This window comes from Centruroides vittatus, unplaced genomic scaffold (genome assembly GCF_030686945.1).
Source record: "Centruroides vittatus isolate TY-2023 unplaced genomic scaffold, ASM3068694v2 contig_5, whole genome shotgun sequence".
Taxonomy (NCBI): domain Eukaryota; kingdom Metazoa; phylum Arthropoda; class Arachnida; order Scorpiones; family Buthidae; genus Centruroides; species Centruroides vittatus.
This window is the reverse complement of record NW_027122286.1, coordinates 2,376,159-2,400,187: the sequence shown is the minus strand read 5'-3', so window position 1 is coordinate 2,400,187 and position 24,029 is coordinate 2,376,159. Positions and strand designations below refer to the sequence as shown.

The 24,029-nt window shown below is 25.7% G+C and overlaps 1 protein-coding gene across 2 annotated transcripts in view; it reads right to left on the bottom strand.

Moving 5' to 3' along the window:
• The window catches only part of LOC136978210 (golgin subfamily A member 1-like), a 59,280-nt gene that overhangs the window by 21,971 nt on the left and 13,280 nt on the right, over window positions 1-24,029 (bottom strand). Inside the window, exons 2-9 of one of the 2 annotated variants that reach the window (XM_067273867.1) lie at window positions 21,680-21,777; window positions 17,607-17,782; window positions 17,449-17,524; window positions 14,405-14,523; window positions 14,173-14,301; window positions 10,251-10,478; window positions 1,648-1,743; window positions 88-216 (exon numbers count right to left, since the gene is read on the bottom strand). In XM_067273867.1, the coding sequence (XP_067129968.1) occupies window positions 88-216; window positions 1,648-1,743; window positions 10,251-10,478; window positions 14,173-14,301; window positions 14,405-14,523; window positions 17,449-17,524; window positions 17,607-17,782; window positions 21,680-21,776 (1,050 nt within the window). In that variant the 5' untranslated portion in view covers window position 21,777. The remainder of the gene's footprint in view (window positions 1-87; window positions 217-1,647; window positions 1,744-10,250; window positions 10,479-14,172; window positions 14,302-14,404; window positions 14,524-17,448; window positions 17,525-17,606; window positions 17,783-21,679; window positions 21,778-24,029) is intronic. The other variant, XM_067273868.1, reaches the window with a different exon arrangement.

The following is a 24,029-nucleotide window of genomic DNA, read 5'->3' as shown; positions in this document are numbered from 1 at the left end:
AAAATAACCAATATATAATATTTACTAACTATAGTCAGTATTTAGCAACTTTATTCTAATTAATTTAATAAATAAATCCTTCCTAACTTCATTTATAAGAGCTTTCTCCTTTTCATCACCAGTTAATGTGCTATCATTAAGTCGTTGTTGCAGCATAGCCAAACGATCCTCCAAATGAGATATATAATTATCTTTTTCTTCAAATATACTACTCGTCTGAAAAATTAATACCATAAAGTAACAGAATTATTTATGAAAATCTTGCACTAAAATATCATAACTGTAGAGTGATTCAGAAGTTATGTTATTCAAAACTTATGTATCTTCAAGTGTCAACTGATGTACTGTACATTTCTCTAGTTGTAAATATACAAAATGACCACACATTCTTGAAGTATAGATTAGTATTGAAGCTGAAAATGTTCATATTAGAGCTGTGATATTACAGTATACAGAAAATTCAAAGAAATGAAGTGCAAAGTTTATACTGTTGAAGGAAGAAATCATTTTGAATATTTATCTTAATCAAGAATAGATGATATTTGAGAAAGTGCATTCTTTATTTGTGTCATAAAATGTTGATAAATGTATCATATACAAATAAAAACAAGCCCAGTTTTCTAATATTTAATATCTACGAGTTGAGCTTTTGGACTCTCAATAGCCTAAAGACAGTCTAAAAATTCAGCTTATAGTTATTAGATATATTATATATACACAATGTTTGATATGAGTAACATGACTTTTGAATCACCCTGTATATATTCATACATGTTTACAAAAATTTTAAAATTCTCAAAAATGTAATCAAGAAATAGAGCTAAATGTTTATATCTTTTATGTAAAATTTAAATAATAATCTAATTAAATCATTAATTCTGTAAGAGTATATTAGTGTTTAATATCTTAAGATAATTTTTTCATTTTAAACAATGATATTTGGTCATATCTACAGATAGTTTCACATATCTTGGCTGGGCAATGCACAGTACTTGGTCAGGGCTCTGAAGTTTTATAAAGTTCAAGACCTGTTTTTGGTAATGCACAGTGGTCTTCTCACAGATTCCTCAAATAATCTGTTCTCTTCACTAAGTAAACAGACAGATCCCAGACAGGGCTACTGCACATTTTTATAGCTTGGTCAAGATTCATGAAACAAGCTGTAATAATTTCACACAATTAAAATATAAGTTTTAAACTTTACTGTTTTGCATGTGTTATAAATAAACACCTCTAAATCTTAACTACGTTTTTGAGATTTTTTTTGCTGTCATCAAAGAAAAATCTACACAAAAAAGAATAATTCTGGCAGAAAGAAAAAATAACCACTATTAAAAAAAGTCCCAATTTTGGTTAATAAAAGAAAGAATAATAAAGTATTACACAATATGCATTCATTAAAAAATAAATAAATAAAGTGCTGGTTTACACAAATTATAAACTTTATGCTCAAACAAAGTCTGCTTCAATTATAATTCTCAGCAATTTATAAAAATATTTAAACTAGAAAAGACCGAGATCAAGACAACATTAACTAGTTGATGTTATTTGGGTGAAAAGGGGGTGGTGCAGGGAAGCAAAGCAGGTCCACTAACACAGAGAATTCAATTTTTAGCAAGGATTTTTTTCATAACTCCATTAAACTACCTTGCTTTTGTAGACTTCATGCATGTGTTTGAGGGCATCATTTTCATCTGTCAAATCACTTAGAGTCTTCTCCAAGTGGGTTGTACGATTAGCTGTCTATAAATGAACAGATACCAGGAAAATTTTGTTTTAATTTTTATATATTTTATAAATTTTAATATTTCACAGAACTTGTTGAAAATTATTATTATTAAAAAAAATTAAAAATAAAAAAAACTTCAAAATTTCATGGAATAAAGACAGAGAAAAAAAGAAATAGCCTTTTTTACAAAATGACAAGTATTGGAGATAATAGGTAATAACTTAAATGTGAAATATTTTGATGATCACCTATATTCTAATTATGGGCTGTTTCTAGCCCTTATTATCAAGTTATTGCCAATAAAACAATATTCAAAAAAAAAAAAAAAAAAAAAAAACATAATTTATTAAAGAAGTCACTAACTTAAATATAAAATTTCATTAAACCTTTGCCTCGTTTTGTGTCTCATCCTAATAAGACAAAATCTGAAAATGAGGAGAAGTGCCTTGAAGAATGTTTAATGCAGTTTGTACAAAGATGAATAACTTATAAGTCTTCTTTAATATTCTAGTAAAAAGTATATAAATCAAAAATAGTTGTAAAAATTAATGTATGTAAAATGTAAAAAGTAGTAATGTCATTTTATAAATGATGCATTTCCATTATATCATAATTAATACAATTACTTTTCAAAATAAAATTAATCATAATGTTTGAAATGTAGAGAACTTATCAAACTCAGAAATTATAAACTAAACAATTTGTATTTTTTCTTATATTTTCAAATAATACACTTTTCCCCCTATCTTTTTGTATTTTTTTTTTCAAATCTATATTTCAAGCTCTAACTTGATTACTGTACTTACAGTTCTAGTTTAATATTCTCTATATTTTAAAAAAAACCTTAAACCTATCTCAGCTTCCATTTTTTTCCAACCCTTTTCTAGCCAGACTTGAAAATCTCTACATTTCTAAACAATGCCAAGTATTTTCAGTTATCCCAAAGAAAGAGCCTTCTTCTAGACCTATCACACATACTACCATCATGCTAAAAATTTTTGAAATATACATTTAATCAAATTTTATACATTATAATCTCTCCTAAACTTAATCATGCCCAATACTGTGGAAGTCTGCATCATTCTGCTGTCAAGCAATCTATGTAAAACTCAACCAAAAACTTACTTCTTACATTGTTTTTATTGACACTGAGAAAACATTTGATTCAATCATTCCATCTATCTTATCAAAATTCTAAATATCAATTTTGATATAAATAACATATTGTTAAATTGATTAAGTAATTTCTATTTAATGCATAAATCTAAAATAAAAATATCAGCTTTAACATTTCAAGCATTTGCTCCCATTTGCAGAATTCCTCAAGGATTGGTTTTAAATACTCTTTACTCTCTTCTTTGCAGCTTATATATAAATATTTTTTTATTTTCTCAAATCTTACACTAACATATGCAAATGACATATTATTGAATACCTGTTCTAAAACCATGCAAATTTTCAAAATGTCCAAATTTTATGACTGGTTTTTCCAATTTAAAATATATCTCTCAATAAATATTGGAAAAACCAGTCATAAAATTTGGACCAGTTAAACCTTCATAATACAAGCTTTTTCATCAATAATTATGAAACTAAATAAGTGAATATTTACATTTTATATTTGATTCCAAGTTTATCTTCAACTTACACATTGATAAAATAATAAAACAGCTTTCTATCTGTGGGGAAATGATTTGGTAAAATTTAAAAATGATTTCCTCCTAAATTGTATTATCTCTAAGTTCTTTACTAACATCCGATGTTTTGTATATTATGCCTTATTTGTCTCGTTACCAGCTGCTGCTCCTCTTTTATCAAAAGTTTGTAAAGAATTATTAAAGACTTACTTTTTATTGAACGGATTGTCTAATATGCCTGCAGCTGAATCCTCCACTGTAATTCAAACACAACTTAGACTACCAAACTTCTATAAATGAATTTATTTATCATATCTTGACGAAATATAAACTCAATTATTTAATGGCTTTTTACAACCTAATTATATTTTTCTTAGAGTTTCTGTAACTGTTACACAGAATTCATTTTGCCTACATACACCTTTTTTTTTGTAGATTAAATGTTTCAAGTTAATCCTTTTTTTTAATAAATAGTTTTCAGAAAGACACAGCATATGTGGAGAATTTTTTGCATTTAGATTTAAACCATACAAATTTCTCTGTAGAATATGTTTATACGATAATATATAGACAAAGTTATTACTTCAAATATCAAACAAACAGCCAAATTCTTTGAAAGGGCTATTAAGGCTAAATATTTACAAATTAATTTATCAGGAGATAGATGATTAGGCTGCCTTCTCTTGTTAAATTTAATAATAATAATAATAAATAAATAAATAATTTAATTTGAAAAAAACTGCTATCAAATGAAGGAGGATTAGATAAAATCATGTAATAATTTTAAGTAGTCTGTACATATATTTTTATGTTAACTTAATTTTCTAGCCCTAATATGAAAATGATCACCTCACAAACTAAATGATGTATATGCAAGAATCTTTGTTTAGAAATTGTCAAATCTACACCAATGTTCTTTATTTATGATTTTAATTAGATTAATTTCATTTTCAATCACAAGGAGAGATTAGATTACATAATCACTACAAAATGTATTCAGATTTTTTAATGATTAGCTTTCATTTGTATGCACAAATTTATGTAAAGTGTGAAAAATTTAAAGTTTATTGAATTATTCACATATTGCAGGAAAAACAAAAATACACAAATCATAGCTATTGAAAACAAAATATTATAATGTGATACAACATAACAAGGCTTATAACAACATCATGACTCTTGGCAAGATTAAAAAACACTATTTTAGAGAAATAGCATTTTTTTAATCTTAATTTCAAATACAGAATAACAACTGTTATTTGCACACCAGTTTTCATTTTGTATATTTTTCATTTTTTTCATGTTTAATTTCAATTAAAAGTAACAGTAAATATTTAACAGAAATGAAATAGAAAAAGAAAATGAGTATTAATCACAAGTACATCAAATATGTTTAAAGTTGTTTTTGTTTGCAAATACAATTATAATATATGTAAGTGAAACTGGTTTTTCTACTCTTGTAGTAACAATTTGAAAATCATAAGAGTCTATTCATTAAATGCTTAATTAATAGTGAATAAAACAAACAAAAAAAAACAGCTCAATGATGTTGTATATTATAATAAGAAATCAATAAAGTATAACAGAAAAAAAAAATGGATATGACAAGCAATATCAAAATAAAAAAAAAAGTAAATTAATAAGAACATTAAATGAAATGAAATAATGTTGAACATCATCACAAAAAAAAAATAATAATAATAATTAGCAAAAATTACAAAATTCTTTTATCATTACAAATATTGCTACCTAAGAAAAATACAATCATAAAAATTATGTAAAATATATATAAAAAATATATTAGTTAAAGCATCATGTAAACATCTTTCACATTAAATTATCAAATGATTTATCATATTCATCAATTTTTTTAATATTAGACCGATGTCTTTAGAATTACAGAAAACCATTTTATATTTTGCAATAATTTATAAAGTATGAGTATTTAATCATTTCTAATTTGGAAATTTATCATCCGAAATTTCATCAGATCAAGATAACCACTCATTAAAAACTGACAAGTCTACATTATAAGGAAGCAAAGAACCATATAAGGAGTAAAAATGTGTAAACCACACTTCCAAAAAATTATTTGCTCTATTATTATTTTTTCTAGTAAATTTTTAAGTATCTAGAATGAATAATGAAAAATAATTCTAAACAATATGTAAATTAATTCATCATTCATATAAAATATATAACCTCTACAATATTTTAAAAATATTCTCATACTAATTCTTTGAAATCCAATATATATTTCAAATTTTCTTCACATCTCAATTTAGTGTCTAAATTTCTATTGGAAATCTTGATCTGTATTTAGATTTCAAAAAGTTTACAGTTGGAAAGTAATAAACCAACGATCGCCTAAATATTCGAGCTATAATATGGCTCTTATATAGCCATATTATAGCCCGAATATTTAGGCAATCATTGGTTTATTATATTAACTCATCGGGCTTTCAGATGTCTATTATATGTTGGAAAGTAATTTTGTACACTCATTTTATGAACAAACTTAAAAGTTTAGCAATTGCTGAATTCATTACAAAAATACTTTAATAATTGAATCTGCATTACAAAACTGGTTCGTCATTTTTTTTAAGAACAATTAATTTAATTTAAAAAAAAATGCTTATCCTCAAAACTATGCCTTAATTAGTCAAGCAAATTTACTAACTCTATTAACTCAATACTATTAATTTTAAATCTTTTCTTGCATAAGTTGCAAAACTTCAAATTTGTTACTATCAACAGTGTTCTTTAAATTATAATAAAGCTATGCTTAACAGAAATGCATTTTAAAAACTGCTTCAATTCCAAATTTAAGTGAAATTTTAAAAATTCAGTTTATTCACTTAAACTAGCCAGATTTCAAGTGCTTAATAGCAAAATGTCGCTAGTGGATGTACTATTCTTCAATGTAACAGTAATGCTAGCATATTTTTATTATAGCAAAATCATACACATTAAGTTCATTGTAGTATTGACTTTTTTCATTCAAAATGTGCACATGAATATATTCTTTCACTACATGCAACTGAATCACAATACAAATTATAATATATATTTTATATTTTAATTCAGTTTGATATACTATTTATTTTAAAACATTTTGAATGCAATAATAAAAACCTATAAAAATCATTCATGTATATTTTCATTTTATTATTGCTATATTTTATTTTAGGTTATTTATTTACAATCCTAAAACCTAGTCTATGTCATACTTCAACTCTTTGTACAAAATCTTTGTGAAAGTTAAGAATTGTTTTAAACTTGCATTTGAATGCACTCAATTATATGGAGTTGGTTATTGCAAACATGTGGCAGTATAATTTGATTGCATTTTAATTAATTTTTCTGTGAAGTTTGTACATGTGAGATTGAAGTTTCTATTCTGACTTTTTCAAAGTAAATTACAGTTATGGATATCTGTTGGTGTACTCGCACAACTGTAGACCTTGTTATGCTGTTGCATGGTGAATATAAGGAATTAGGCTTGGCTCTTTAAATGTAAAATTTGCAATGATAATGGACCTTTTATTTTCAGTAGTATTTATGAGAAGTGTAATAGGAATCGGTCCTTGAAGCCACAGGTCGATCTAAAACATCCTGTTTATCATTTTTCTAAATGCAGTGTCAAAAATTTCATATGAAGGAACTTTTAGAGTTAGCATGGTAATATGAGTTAGAAGATTTTTCTTTTTATTTGGTATTTGTATTGTGTGGAATGTAGTTTGCACAAAACTTGTAAAGCCGTACATGTCAGCTACAGGACTGATGTACATTGGGCAAATTTTGTAAGGTATGTCATGATGGTTGCCCTCCATAATTTGACTAGTATGAAAATAATTGGATAGGTAAGATTGTTGAAATTGATGAGACCTCACCAATTTCAACAGTACTTTGTAAATGGACATATGAGAAGGGTAGGAAAATGAAAGGATCTCATTTGGTTGCAGGCAGTGTTAGTCAAGAAGACAATGCCTGTTTTGTGACTTATGTTAATGACAGATATGAAGAGATGTTAAATTGGGTTGTATATAAGTTTGTTCATCGTGGGTCTATAGTTTACAAAGAAGAGCCAAAAGGATATTTACACAGATGATTCAGAAGGTCATGAAATTGGCCATAAAACAGTCAAACATGCTGAGCATTTTGTTAATCCTGAAACTGGAGTTCATACTCAATGGATAGAGAATTTATGGTCATATTTAAAGGACTATAAAAAAGCTCCAAAGAAATTTGTTGAAGAACTTTCTGACTCCTATTTGTATTCTTTTATGTACAAGTTGTTGTTGAAATGATCTAAAATTAGTCCAAGTGAAAATTTTACATTATATTACAGCATATAGTAAATGCGTATTCTAGTTATGGAAGGGAACCAGTTAGGAATGAGCCTGAAAGTGCACCTGCAGCACCAAAAGGTAAAAAGAGGAAAGCTGAAGAAGTTAGTCCTAAGAAAGACACATCTACTGTATGACTCATGACCATTTATCAATACAAATGGCCATGAGTCACGCAGTAAGAGTATTTTAAATGTTTCGTTATTTTAAATCACCTATGTTATTTTTACTTGCCTTTTTTTACTTATTCATACTTTAAGTGTTTATGTTAGATTAGGTGTGGGTGTTTATGCATGGTTAGGATGTAGTCATGTGATCTTGGTGAGAAAGCACAGAGGGCAGTTTCATTCATATGTATTACCTTCTTTTTACCTAGGTCTTGTACTGTACATAGACTGGAAGTGGCATGTGATATAGGAGAAATTTTAGAATTGTAAAAAGCAACCTTATTTTGTTACTTAACACAATTATAAACTAAATTTGCTTTATAAACCAAAATGTTTTTACAAAGGCCAAAGACTTTTGATCATTGAAGATCTATCTTGAAGACAATTCATTAGACTTTCAACAATATTCACTGAGATATGTATATTTAAATTTTTTTTTACAAAATGATGTTCCAAGTGTCCTTAGAATATTTATAAACTATCAATAAAGAAAAATAATACATTACTGTTAAATTTTAATTAAAACATAACATTGGAACTCAAATAAAAAACAAATTAAATTCCTCAATTCTTGTGTATACATATAAAAAATTGGTAATTAAATCAAACAATTTATCATTATTAATACAGTATGTATGAAATAAAGTATTATTAGACTACTAACAAAAAAACAATGAATAATTTAAAACAAGATAATAAAATATATTTTGAAATATGCATAGAATGCTTTTATTTGTATTTAAAAAACAAAAATAGAAAAAGTATTCTCACACAATTCATTCATTGATAAAGTGATATATTATCATTCAAACATTAGGTAAGTTCAAGCATTGAGTTCAACTATCAAATCAAAAATTAATTTTAAAAAAATGTAAAAATTTTATTTTAAAATAAAAGTAATAGAAGTGTAATTAAAAATTTACATATATGTATGGTAAGAATAAAAAAGATTATTTCAAAATAAAAAGAAGATATTGCATTTCAATTAGGCAAATGACTAAATCCATACACCAATAACTGAATAAAATAAATGCAAAAACAATTAAAATCTTAGAAATAATTACTGGAAAAAATTAAGCTGTATTTTCTTAAATAATTGGGGAAAACGATGCCAAAATAAACAATAAAAAGTTAATTAATAATTCATACATGCTAAAATTATTTAATAAATATTACTGAATTTAATAAAGTAGTTTATTTTACTTATTTATACAGATAATTTTTTAATACAGTAAAAGTTAATTAATCCAGAAAATATAAGACCAGAGTTTTGCTGGATTATAGGCAATGATAGATTACAGAACATTTCCGTAAATTCTATATTAGTGCATTTGTTGACATATGCTCTTTAATCAGTCTGAAGCATGACACAGCAAATGATTAAACTTGATTGACTGAAGATTGAAAAACCCTCAAAACAGTGAACATGTTATTGCACAAAATAAATATTCACAATAACTCATGTGCATGCAATAGCTATTTTTCATATCTGTACTGTATATATATGTATCACAAAAGATACACGTTTCAAGCATATGAAACCTGTTTTCAGGTAGACTACCCTGATGTTGGCCCATGTGAAAGGAAATACATCAGTTATAAACATTACTGTACACAAAATGTATTCTAGTTCTAATGAAGCAATGCTTGTTTATCATAATACAATGTATACTATATATAGTTTAAAACTGAACTGCACAGGAATTTGTGATCCTCCCAACTATTCTTCAGATAATGCAATTGTTTCATTTGGCACTCAATGAAAAGTAACTAGACCTTTTAAAAGATAATCCAATACCTTTCAGAAGGTATTGGATTATCAGACATTCTGGATTATTGGGTACTGAATTAATAAACTTCTACTGTATAATCTTCTATGTAAAAGCAATTTAAATACAGTATATATTTCACATCAAAATTAATTAAACAATTATATATACTGATAATATAATTTATCATCATCCAAGATAAGTAAAAAATAAAAGAAACATGGCCGGCGTTATTTACATTTAATAAATAAAAATATAAATACGACTTTTTCACACAGGTAAACACCTTGCTTTAGTCCAGAGACGCTCTACCTGTTTTTATATTTTTACTTTTTTTTTCAGGAGGCAGTAGCCTAAAAAGGAAGGTTGTCTCCATAACTTTGTGAATTTTAAGGATTGCCGATGGTGTAATGACGAAAATGAAGGACTAAAGCAAGGTGTTTACCTGTGTGAAAAAGTCTTATTTATATTTTTATTTATTAAAAAAATATTATTTCTATTTATAATATATTCATTCATTTGAATATTGTATTTTTTCAGCATTATTTATCAAATTAATAATAAACATATTTTAATAATAAATTTAACATTAGAAATACCTTCAAAGATTCCTGTTTTAAATGATCGACTTCATCTTCTAACTGCCCTTTTTCTGCTTGTAAATTATATATTTGACCCAGGTCAGCTTTTGCTTTTTCTAATTGCTGCTCAAGAGTTTTATTGGAAATTTCCAATTGACTGATTTTTTTATTAGAATTTTCCAATTCTTCCTCTTTTGACTTCAGTGTCTCTTCACAACCTCTTAGTTCTTGCTGACTTTTTAAAAGCTATAAAATTCATCATTTTGAAAATATTAATTTCAGTAAATATATTACTATATAAACTGCATTATTACAATCACAACAAACTACTTCAAACAACCTTTACTCTGCAGTTAAATTATTTCTTTAATCTAACGTTTCGGTTAGTAAAGCTAACCAAAAACGGTAGATTAAAGAAATAATTTAACTGCAGAGTAAAGGTTGTTGGAAGTAGTTTGTTGTTCAGTAAATATAGGAATTAAAAATTCATTTTATTTTTAATCTAAAATACTTAGAAGTTCCTCAGACAATTTTCTTCATGAATTTATAATGAACAGCTTTAGCACTTAAATTTCTCTGATATAAATTCATTTATACATGAAAAATAAATGACTAAGTATTTACTATAAGAAAAAAATTCAGCCATGCTTGACTAATAAAATAAATTATAATGTTTAAAAAAATACAATAATTGTGTATAATATATATATATTGGTTAAGTAAATAATACTGAAAATAAAATGGCAAAACAATTAGTAGTTAATTTACCATTGTAATATAAACTGAGTGAAACAAATCAAAATTAGTGTATCCATTACAGTAAAACAAGACTATTTTATTTTTATGCATATCACAAGTTTAATGCCATTTACAGGATGTAGTCTCACCATTTTTCTATTGCTTTCAATTACCTATAAAAACACCCTGAAAATTTTTCTTTACACTTTCATGGGATTGGGATTTTACAATTTACATTTGTTTATCATTTGTTAGAAATGTCTGTATATATGTAAAATCTTTACAATATATATGTAATGGGAAAGTTCAATTTTATAGTAAGAGTTTTTTTATAGTAATAAATAGAAATAAACAGGGATGATAAATTTTCTGGTAAAGCTTTTAACATTTTTGCATTTTTTGTACCACTTACTTAGCCTGAAATAAAGATAATGTGTGTTTAAAAAACTTTTGACATTTATTTTTGTGTTTGTCTTTAATATTATGCATTATAATATAATACATACATATAATTCTGGGGTTGACAAGTGTTTATTAAAGAAGTTTATTATAAGCATGAAAAAAATCACAATTGGAAAAATTGTTGACTTATTGCCAATTGGCTTGAACTCTGAAGAGAGAAAACTAGTAACATTGTTTGTTTCTACTATCCACATAGTGACTAAAAAACAAAATGCTTATGCTCTTAAAAATGAAACATATATATTCAACTCTATACAAACAACAATGGTAGAAAGAATCCACATTATCCAGATAGAGCCCAAATTTTAAGTTTTGTTTGTGCTTTGTCTACTTGTTTTTGGATAATGTCAGTTTTATCCACTTGTGAGTTGGATAAAGTTCAAAGTTAATAGACTGTCCTTGCTTTAACCAAAAGACTTGAATGAAATTGACATTAGCTAGTTTATCCTAAATTTATCTGATTCATGGATTTTAGCCATAACATTATATATAAATAAAAAATTAATGAATAAATTAATCTTGATTTGTTTTATTTAATATACATTACATTACTAATCATCTTTCAATTTCATTTTAAATCTTATTAAACTGTTCATTAATTACAGTAGTAATGTAAGGAACCGAGTCCGAGCATTATTTTTATTTTATTATTATTTTTCGTTTTATTATATTTTGTTTGAGGCTTATGTTTATTTAGGACGAAGGTTCCCCACCACTCTCTTATTAGTAACAAAAAAAGAAGATAAACCAACTCACGAAAAAACAAGCGCCATAGGAAAAATCTTGCGCTGCCCGGCGGAAGTAAATGATCAGCAGAAAAAAAATGGAGGGGGGAATCCCCACACTCACTAGCAAAGAAAAACTTACTAAACCGTCATAACATCCCAGAAAATTGTGCTAAATACTTTGTAAAAGGTTTATAAGCTTTTGTCGGAAAATTAAAGCTGCCAGAAAGAAACTTAATGTTAGAAAACTAAGTATGTAAATAAGGGGAGTAACCCAGCTGAGTTGTGACGTCACCTCACAGCATAAAACCAGCACATCAACCGTAGAAAGCGAGGTGATTTCTGGCCGAAGCCCAGATTGAGAATTAGGCGATCCAAGGTGTTAAAGAGGAATTTGATTTGGCGATAGCGAAAAGATTGAGGAAACAGGTTCCTAGTATAGTGAGGTGACGGACAGACATTTAGTTCGTAAGAGATTCTGTTCATAGTTCCTAAGTATTTGATTTGTCGATTTTTCAAAGGAGAATTAATATTAAGTTAAGCTAAGTAGCTGAGTTTTATTGTCGGGTTGACTTGTTGATTTTCGTTAATAAATTTTTTGTTTTGGATTATAGACAATTGTATATAGTAAATTCTATTTACTAATTAAATATATTTGAAACTGTTTTTTTGCTTTGACTTGATATTTGTTGTTATTCTTACTAATATTTTCGGTGCATGCCCAGGCCTGGCAAACTAATCTCAAATCCGCGTAAAATACCCGTTAGGTTAACGGAAGTTTTACCTGCCGCAGTTAGTGTCGGTTTCCTAAGATACTAAAAATAGTACTTTACAGTAATCTTAGTAATATTAGCACAATATGTAATATGTTGTATATTATGGTTCAAGAGAATAATAAAACAACTTATTTTATTACTTCTTTTAATTTTTAAATATTAGAATAGCTAGTTACATTATCTATAATATCACCACTAAAATTTGATAAGAATGATTAAATTTTTTTAGTGCATATATATTAAAATTTTTATTTTCAATTCAATAAAATCTTATTTTGTTGAATATAAGCAATTCATTACTTATGGTATTATGTTTTTACCTAACTAATAATTTTCAATTGTGCAGTTTTTTAAATCATCATAACAGACATTATTGTATTTTCATGAATATAATCTATGATAATGTATAATCCACAGAAAATTGCTAGAATGAAAACAAAACTTGCATAATCCGCACCCATCCTCTTTAGAGCAGCTGTTACTCTATAGGCAAATTCATAATTTCAATTTTAAATCAGTTTATAACCTCCTTGCCATATAATCTGCATCCTTTTTCAAATTGTCTTTTAAACACAGATAATCCATAGATTATATGCATGAAAATAAATTACTGGCAAAAATTAATTTGTTTTAAAAATTTCACATCAAAAATTATTAATAAAATTTAATTTGGCATATTTTTGATATATATGACATACTTTGTAGATGTTATACTTTGTACATGACCTTGACATCTAAAAAAATAAGGTATTAGTATATCATATAACAAGCCTTAAAACTTCATAAATGGAAAATCAATATTACATTTAAAAAAAAGCATTTTAATGCTAATCCACTTACAAAATTATGAAAGAAAAATAATTACTACTACTGTAAACAAGACTATATAAAATGTAAATATTTTAAAGTTTCTTCAAATTAAACAAAAAAAGTGCAGTATAAATCATAATTCAAACAAATTCCAAGTGTGTAAGTCTCATTAAAAAACATCTACTTGTGCTTTCAAAACAGAATTTAAAATATTTTATTGATGATATATTAATTTGCAGATTTCTTAATAATTCTAACTTGATTAGAAATAATAATGTTTAATTATAATTTTTTTAACAAATAAATGTTGAAATTTTTCTAAAAACTACAAGGTTTATTTAATACCATTACCCAATAATTAAAACATGTATATATGTATAAATGAGTGTTTTAATTAAAATTAAAAAATTAACTTATAACCAAGCATACCAAATGTTTAATTTTTGACATTTCCTGACTTTGAAAACTTTCTAATTCATCTTTATTCTCCTGATTTTCAATTATTTTTTCCATTCTTTTTTGTACTTCTTGTAGTTGTGCTTTAAGATCCCCCTTTTCCTAAAAATTGAAAATAAATCTACTTGATGTTTTAATAATATTTATTTTAATCATCAGAATGACTTACTTTTATTATAATAATTGAAATTCATTCAAAATTCACCTTTTCAAGTTTAATAAATGTATCTTTCCATTCTTGCTCTTTCTTACTAAGAACAAGTTGTTGCTGTTCATGCTGACTTTGAAAATGCTCATTCTGTTCTTTAATTTTCTGATTTAAATCTAAGGAAGAATTAACAGTATTTTTAATTACTAAAAATAACTAATTTGTTATGAAATTGTCAGAAACTCATGTTATATAATAAAAAAAATTGCCATGTATCTTAAAGGTTTTTCAAATTTAAAAAGTCATCATCAGGAATATGAAAAATAAAACTACTGAAAAGTAGGCAGCATAATCTCCAAAATATTAAAATGAAAAATCCTGTTTGCTGGCAAAATGAAATGCATATCTGCAACAAGCACATCTGTAATATGTGATCCCACAAAAACAGTACTGACTAGGAAAAAGGCATGTAAAGGCTAGGATAGAACAAGAAATCTACAGGGAAGATAGAACATACCAAGCACAAGAAGAGAAAAACAGGTTGGAAAAACTACAGAAGCAACAGCACATGACAAAGAAGTATGTGGAAGAAGTAAATGATTTAAGTAATTTTCATGTTTGCACTCAAATGTGCACTAAAATTCTGGAGACAAAATTTAAAGAGTGTGCATTAGATTCTAGTAAACAGTATTTGTGTTCAAATGCATTTAATAAACTTTTCTGTTTTTCAACCTTCCATTAGGGAGCAATATAAAACCATAAAGATGGTGGAGCAATGTATCAAAATAATCAGTAAGTTTTATTAAGCAAATATCTTATGAATTTTCACAGTATATTAAAAATATTTCTGATGTATTCTCTTGTTTTAAATCATTATCATTATTAAGAAACTAACAACAAAATATAAATGAACAAATTAATCTTTGTCAAACTCAAAAATCTTTTCCATGGAAAAATAAAAAGTACAAGTACAAAAATAATTTATCTCTATTTTTCATATTCCGCAAAGATTTTTCTGTGTTTACTAATTAGCCATTCATTATGCATCATTGCATCTACACATGTTGTACAAGACTTCTATGCATAATAAACAAATTGCCTTTGACATTTTTGCATTCATATTTTGTTAATAACTTGTTATTTAGTGGTACATTGCAGTCATTATATCCTTTTCTTTTTTACATGTTTGCATTCAGAGTTATCCATTTCTTCAATTGCTATTGGCTTGTATTGCATATAATATGATTCTAATTTCTAACTGATATAATTGATTTCACAGGATTTTAATGCTAAAAAATAATTAATCTAACAAGTAAGTACTATTTCTTGAATTCACTGTACTTACCAAAAAAAAAAAACCAGATGATATTTTAAATTTTCAGTATATAGTGGAAAGAGGCACAATGTATCAAAATAATAATAAAAAAATTGCCATGTATATTGAAGGTTTTTCAAATTTAAAAAATGAAAGTCATCATCAGGAATGTGAAAAATGAAACTACTGAAAAGTAGGCATGACTATACAATTTTGTTAAGAAATGACAATTCAAAATATGTATGGCATATCAAATTGATCAAATGCATCCAATGAAAAGTTAATATACATTTTTTCGTCTGCATTTTTTGATAATTCAATAATATATTGGCTCTTTAAAAATTTAAAATTATGTATATGCTACTTCTGTTATTTTATTTATAACAATTTTACTGAGAAAAAGTAACTTTGTTTTTTTTAATTAAAAATTTATAAAAAAATAAAACATTTGAAATTTTTAATCTAAAAACATTTTCAAAACGTTTTGATTTATGCATCATAAACTGCAATTCAGTTAAGAAGTCAAAAATAAAATAATAATTCCCATCCACAAAACATTATAATCATAAATCATAGAGTTACAGTTATATTTTCAAGTTAAACTTAGAGAAAATTCTACAACCACAAGTCTAATTAAAAGAGTATTAGTCAGTACAGACATTCCATTTTTTGATGATTTTAGAACATCTATAAGTATTGAAAACTGTTATGTTGTTAACAAAGATTTGAACTATGTTCTGAAATGTAATTTTAATTTTTTGTTGGAATTAGAATAACATTATTTTGTACTTATTTATTCTTTACATGTTAATATGATTCAAATTGAAATGAATGTTAATGAAATATATGTTAATTGATCATTACATGTTAATGTTGGTTGAAAAAGTTAAATTTTGAAACAGAAAATTACTTTAAACAGTTTTTTTAATAATACTTGAAAAATACTATTTTTCTGAAAAATTATAAAAACCCTAAGATTTTCTAATTGTTCAAAAGGTTTTTTCAAAGCAATATTAAGTATATCATACATGTTAATTATTTTGCCCTGATTCATCCTTGAAACACAGTGTTATATCTAAGAGAGAGCAAAACAAGTCCTGTTTCATTTGCATCCAAAATATTTTATAAAGAATGAAAAAAAGTAATTATGGAAGGAAGCTAGGCTCTAAACCAAAAATCAACTCTTTCAGATGTTCTCACATAAAAAATTTTATAATTATATACATAAAAAACAATTATTCGGCATTTGAAATGGTTCAAATTAAATTAATGTTTGATTATTTGATAGAATGAATTAAATAATAAGTATTTATTACATTCTTAATTTTTATTTATAATCTGCCAAAGAACCAATAATAGATAATCTATAAACATTTCAGATAGCAAAAATACTTGTTAATTCAGAGTAAATTTTTAAATTATTTTGACAGTGTACTTAATATATTATCCTCATTATAAATTAAAATAATAAATGCTAAAATATCTGAAAAATGAAATAAACAACATTAAACACATTACAAATTTAAAAAAATAATTTGCATCTATTTTTGCTTTAAATGACTATTGTAAACAAATAATACTTTTAGAATTAATATAATTCAATGTATATAACTTTGTTCTCTGTTAAACTTTTTAAAAATCTAGCTTTTAAACTGTTTTGACAGTTTTTTCATATTTACTAAATTAATTATTTGTAAAAAAAATATGTATATTTTAATATTTTTGAAGAAAAAAATTATAATTATTGAGTTATTTATCTAAATTAATTTTTTGATCTCTCACTTACCAACAATTTTTGCCTGTAAAAAGTGAGTTTGAGTTTTTCGTTTTGATTGCAATTTCTCATCACTTCTATCACTTTCCTTTAAAAAATTTTAATTCAGTTTTTATATATAAATGTCTAAATTATGAATTATTATATAATAATATGACCAAATGTAATACATTTCCATCGCTGACAAATTCATCTTTCCTCATGGAAACTCCTATTAAATCTCCAACACTACCACCAAGTGACCTTCTTGGTCCATTCCTTGAAGCTGCAACATTAACGTTTTTTAGAAACTTCTCTTTTTCTGAAAATAACTGAGTTGTAGAACTTTTTGGGCTGCTTTCAGAACCTTAGAAAAAAGTATATGAATTATTTTCAATCTTAATGCAAGAAAATATATTAAGATAAGCATTATTAAATATATTACATTCTTTCATACTTAAAAAAATAAGCTTATTCATACTTTCTAACTTATTATGACAATGAAAATAAAACCTAGTGCAATAAAAATTATTTGTTGCAATAATCATAATATTATGTCTGAATTTCTTATTAATTAATTATCGAATGAAATAAAAATTATTTTATTTTTTATCATAACAGATATTCAGCATCAATATTTATTTGCCTCTGAAACTGGCACTAAGTGAATGTAGTACTAAACTGAAATATCTCAATACCAATTTTATATCATAATAAGCTCTATACACAAGTTTGAGTTAGTAATTTGTATGATTTGACGATAATGTTGCAGCAATGAAAAATTATATGTTTAGTAATTTTCAGATATTGAAAAGATCTCTATTTACTACTTATGGAGATCTGTTCACAAGCACTCTGATACTTTACAATGGTGACATATTGTTACTAGATTTGACTGTATATTAAACAAGAAATTATGCTCTAAGGCAGCATTCCTTAAATAATAATTAAAATATATATATTTTGTTTGTTTACAATTTAAAATTAAATGTACTGTTTAAATATTCAATATTCTAATTAATATAGATTTAATTGTAAATCAATGAACATTATGTAAGCTAGTTAAGTAATATTATATAATAATTTTTATCATTCAATAAATATTGCAATGTTTATAGTTCAATAAACGAGAATGATTTCATCTCAAATTACGAGCTCAGACAACACAATTTATTTACTTTTCAAAAAATCAAACCAACTACTTTTTTTAAAAAAATTTACTACTGTATATAGATATCACACTATTCATTTAAAAGAAATAGCAACTTTGTAGTTAAATTAATTTACATAGGACTATTTGAAAAATATTCATAATTTATTAAAAAATATCAAATAAAATTGAAACAACTAAGACTATTTATAATATTTACTAACAAATTAACAGAATCTATAATGATATATCAGTTAAACTCTGGTTAGAAATGTTTGATCACAACATATTGCATATTTCATTAATTTGGTGTGTCTAGTAATTATTATACATAATCATGTATCTTCCAGTAAACATAAAACTTTATATATATATATATAAAGTTAATTAAAATTCTAATATATTACTGAATTAAAGTGAATTTTTATGACAGTAAACAGCATACTGATTTTTTATATCATCAAATCAAAACACAAAGTTAAATTGTCTAACTATGTAATTATAAAAGTACTGCATTTGAATTTAATTATTTTATTTATTTATAAAAAAAATCCTTGGTAAAATTTATTTATTTCCTATTAAAAAAAATAAGAAACAAGACATTTTGTGATTTTCTGACAAATTATCATCATTTTTTAAGTAAATTACTGAAAATAGTTATATTGAAGTCATGTTAAAATTTAATTATGCAAATGGAACTTAGTTAAATCAGTTTGGAAAAATTCAGACCAAGTCAAAAAGCTTCAGCATATAAAAATCAAGATTTTGTGCATTGGTTTATTGGTGATCCATATGATATTTTTGTGATCTTATTACATAGAATTGTTGTGTCAATGTAAACCTCTCATTGTTGTCAGGAAACTCAAAAATTTTCACCCAAATAGGTAAATTACTACCTAGAAATGCTTCCGAATGGTTGATCCATTCACTCCTAAATGTAAGGATTTTTTTAAATTGTGATATTTTGCACCTAGCACTGGTCTGTTTTTTATTTTTTTTATCACAAAAAACCATTCTTTACAATTGTTGTATTTTTAAAGTTTTGCTGAAAAAGTTAAAATTGTTATAGAAATAGACTATAATTGTTTTGTTTTAAATTAATTTATCGAAAATTCCTTTATTTATTTATTATGTCAGCTAGTAAGAGAAATCCATTAGAAAAAAAAAAAAAAAAAAAAAAACTGGTTCAGATGGCAGTTACAGTATTTAGGTCACATATGCTGTCTGGAAACCATCACCTCTTGCCCACTGTCACAGGACACGACATGATGTTTATTATTAGTCATACATAGTTCCCATGCTTTACAGAAAGTTTCTGATTAGTTTATTTGATAGATGAATCATTTATTTTATTTAAATTAAAATTCCAGAGAGATACTATGAAAATAATATATCAAAACCCCATTTGCATTAACTAGTTTGCTTTAACATGTAAATTCTTATGCTGGATGATTGGGGAGTGAAAAAGATTTCAAGTAAATATGACTTCAAGTTAACCAGCTTCCACTAAAATAATAAACTTATTGGGTTGTTCAGAGAGTAATTTGTAATTTTGATTTTTTTCGTGGGGGGAAAACAATTTTCTTATAATATATAAATATTTTATTGAATTATATATTGACCATTTTGGTCCAATACCTTTTGCCATCTTTCTGGTAGTAGCATGATTCCATGCTCATAAAAGTTCTGATCTTTGCTTACAAAAAACTGATCTAAGTGATTTTTGACACCCTCATTTGAAGTAAATGTTTTACCGTTTAAAAAATTTTGTAAAGACCAGAACAAGTAATTCTCCAAGGGTGCCAGATCTGGCAAATATGGTGGGTGTGGCAGCACATCCCATCCAAGCTGTAACAACTTCTGATGAGTTACCAAACTTGTGTGAGGTCTGGCATTATCATGGTGAAACACTACACCTTTTCTGTTTGATGCTATCACTCACAATTTGTCCATTTGACAGCAGTATACATCCGAATCAATTGTGGAATTGTCTGGTAGAAGCTCAAAAAACAATTTCCTTAAAATCCCACCAAACAGAGAGCATCCCTTTTTTATGATGAATACCAGCTTTTGAAATGCTTTGAGCCAGCTCATCTCTTCTACACCATGATCGCTTGCATTCGACATTGTTATAAACAATCCATTTTTCATTGCCAGTTACGATTCGCTTCAAAAATGGATCATTTTCTTGACATTTGAGAAACAAATCACAGATGTCAATGTGATGGGGCAAATCTCTTCCTTTAAGAACATGTGAACCCATACATCTAGCTTTGAAACTAAATCAAGTTGTTTCAAGCGATCATAAAAAGTTGAATTCAACAAATTTAACCTCTTAGCAATTTCTCAGGTTGTTATTCAGCAGTTTGCTTTAATCAATACCTTTATTTTGTCTTCATCAGCTTCAACTGGCCTTCCAAAATATGGTGCATCTTCAATATCAAAATTGCAGGAACAAAATTTTGCGAACTAGTTTTGTCACTGTCGTTCTGTCAACACATCTTCTCCATATACATCACACAATTTTTTTCTTGCTTGAACAGCATTCTTATCTTTTTGGTAATAAAAAAGCAAAATATGTTGAAAATGCTGCTTTCAATTTTCCATATTTGATGAGACATCGAAAAAAAAGCAATTGCAAAGAATCAAACAAAATTTTTTACAAATAAGCCTTGAAATGTCAGCTGTCAAAATATACATAATGACAATATAATTTAAAATGAAATTGGTGGATAAAAATACAACTAATCCCTCTGGTGGTAAAAAAACAAAATTACTTTCTGAACAACCCAATATGATGATAATGATTTCAAAATGTTTTAAATAAATACTAAAAAATATTTTGAAATAATTTTACAAAATTAAATGACTAATCATAATGTTAATAAACATTAACTACAACAAAGCAAAAATATTCTTGAAAAATTTTGAATTTTAATTTAGAATTAAATCAGGAACAACAACTGTTTTAGCTTTTATTCAACCTTAGAAATAAAAAGTAAAAGTTTATGATTTATTAATTTAATAGGAAATTATAATATACTTCACCTAACTATCACTAATTTATCAAGAAAAATGTTTTATTTTGAATAGAATCAAAAATAAGAAACTTACCTGATCTGCTAATTGGAGGTGTAACAGTCGGAGATAATGTTCTTGCTAATTCTGTATTGTTTTCTTCTTCAATCTTTTTTCGAAGTTTGGCAAACATACTGAAAGGTAATTTAATTGCTATTTTACTATAGACATTTATATTTATCCATGTAAACTTTTTTATACTTTTAATGACCAGATATAAAAAATGATATAGTAAAATTATAAATAACTACAGAAACTATTATATAAATAACTACTATAAATAACACAGAAAAATTACCTATAATTTTTATTGGGACATTTAATCTAATATGTATCAACAAAATGTATATATGCCCATATGTCAGCTAACATATACTTAATACAAACATGAGGTATTCATCTATTATAATGTAGAAGCAGAAATTTATTTATGTAATAATATTCAATATACCTGACATAACATATTAATACAGTTAATGATTCATTTAAATCCATTACATTTGAAAGTCATGGAACAGTCTTATAAAATCAGACTTTTAAGATTTCTTTAGATAACAAAAAACAGTTTAATCAACAAATGAAATGTGGATTTTTAAGCTATTTTCTCATTACATATCATGTATGTAATTTATTATTATATAATTAGGAAAAAGGTAAACTTATATCTCTAATTTTGGTACCCCTGAGAAATGGCTGAAAAGCTCAAAAGTACTACATTTATAAGTAGAATTTCTGGTTTTGATTTCCTAAAAAGCAAAGAACTGTATGTTATAGTGCTGATTCAGTAGTTCAAAATACTTTGTCTTATGAGATAACCTCTTGAATAGTGATAATTATTCAAGAGTCTAATCTAAATTATATTGATGAATGGTAATCTTAATTATATTGTCATATAATAAAATATGAAAGATAACAAACATAAAATAATATTTACTATTAACAAATATCCACTTAAATTTGAATCAAAAAGATAAAAGATAAGTAAGATAAACAAAGAAAATCATTACACTACTATATTAATTTACATATGTACTGTACAGTACATAAGGAATACAGTAATAATATGATGCATTAGCCATATATGTGTAGCTAATGCAAAGAAATAAAATTTCATAAAGAACAAAACACTAGATCTTAGTTATCAATAAAAATGAACTTTGTTTACTTAAATTATTTTGTGAGATTAGACATAAGATCCAGACTTCAATTTTAATACATATATTTATTTCAGTTGGTAATTATTCTACATTTTTTCTCTCTTAAAACTGAAAAAAGTAATAATTTTTACAAAGACTAATAATAATAATAATAATTAAAATCTAATCATTTGTAATTTTCACATGATTGTAATTGTATATATACCGTATTCTACGGACTATAAGACGCTATGGACTATAAGACGCACCTGAATTTTGGAGGCAATTTTTCGAAGAAAAAAGTGCGTCTTATAGTCCGTAAAATACGGTAAATTTAACTTTCATAGAAATAATAACTTGTTTTGCAAATAGAAATTTACCTTTTCTATTTGCAAAAATTCAGCAATAAATTGCGTAAGTTTTCTATCAAAAAAATTTAAAAATTGTGGTGGTACCATGTGTTATGATATTTTATTTAAAGAACTTTTTACATTATTTATTATTGTAAAATGGCAAAAAGCATAATTTTGAAGCTAGAGATGAGTTTTATAAAAAATTTGCAAATGCGAATAATGAGTAAAATAGTCATTAAGTCTGACCCTAGTTGAGATATGACAAATGACCCCATTTACCTACCCACCCTGTTGTCTTTAACTACCAAAATTTAATAGCATCAATCCCACTAACACACAAACCTCCCTGCAAAATTTCAAAATTTTTTGACAAAACACACAGGCGTTATTAAGCTTCAAAATGAATGAACAAAACTATACCCACATGCACACTAACGACTGTATATACATAAAAAAAAAATCACCAAATTTACTTTTGCATTTCTTGATGTTTCAAGGTCTCCTGAGTCCAAAAATGTAAAAATCTTAGAAAGTCTTTATTGACTGATTGCCATACTTTCATACATAATAATAATAATAATAATAATAATTAGAATTTAAAAATTTGATTAAGTTTTTCTATTTATTGTTAATTAGAATATTTAAATTATTAATAAGCCATAATCTCAATCATATCACACCATACAAACACACAAAAACATCAGACAATAAGGAGTATTTCAAGGTCCTTCCAGCTTACAAAAAAAAACAATAGCAGCAGTCTTTAGCAATAATTGTAAATATGCATTCAGAAGGAAGGCTGACTACTTGTATTTATATTCAAGTGTGGAATTAATTTTAATTATTGCTGATGAATCACTTTTTAAATCTGTGGTTTTGCTAATACATTTTTAATCT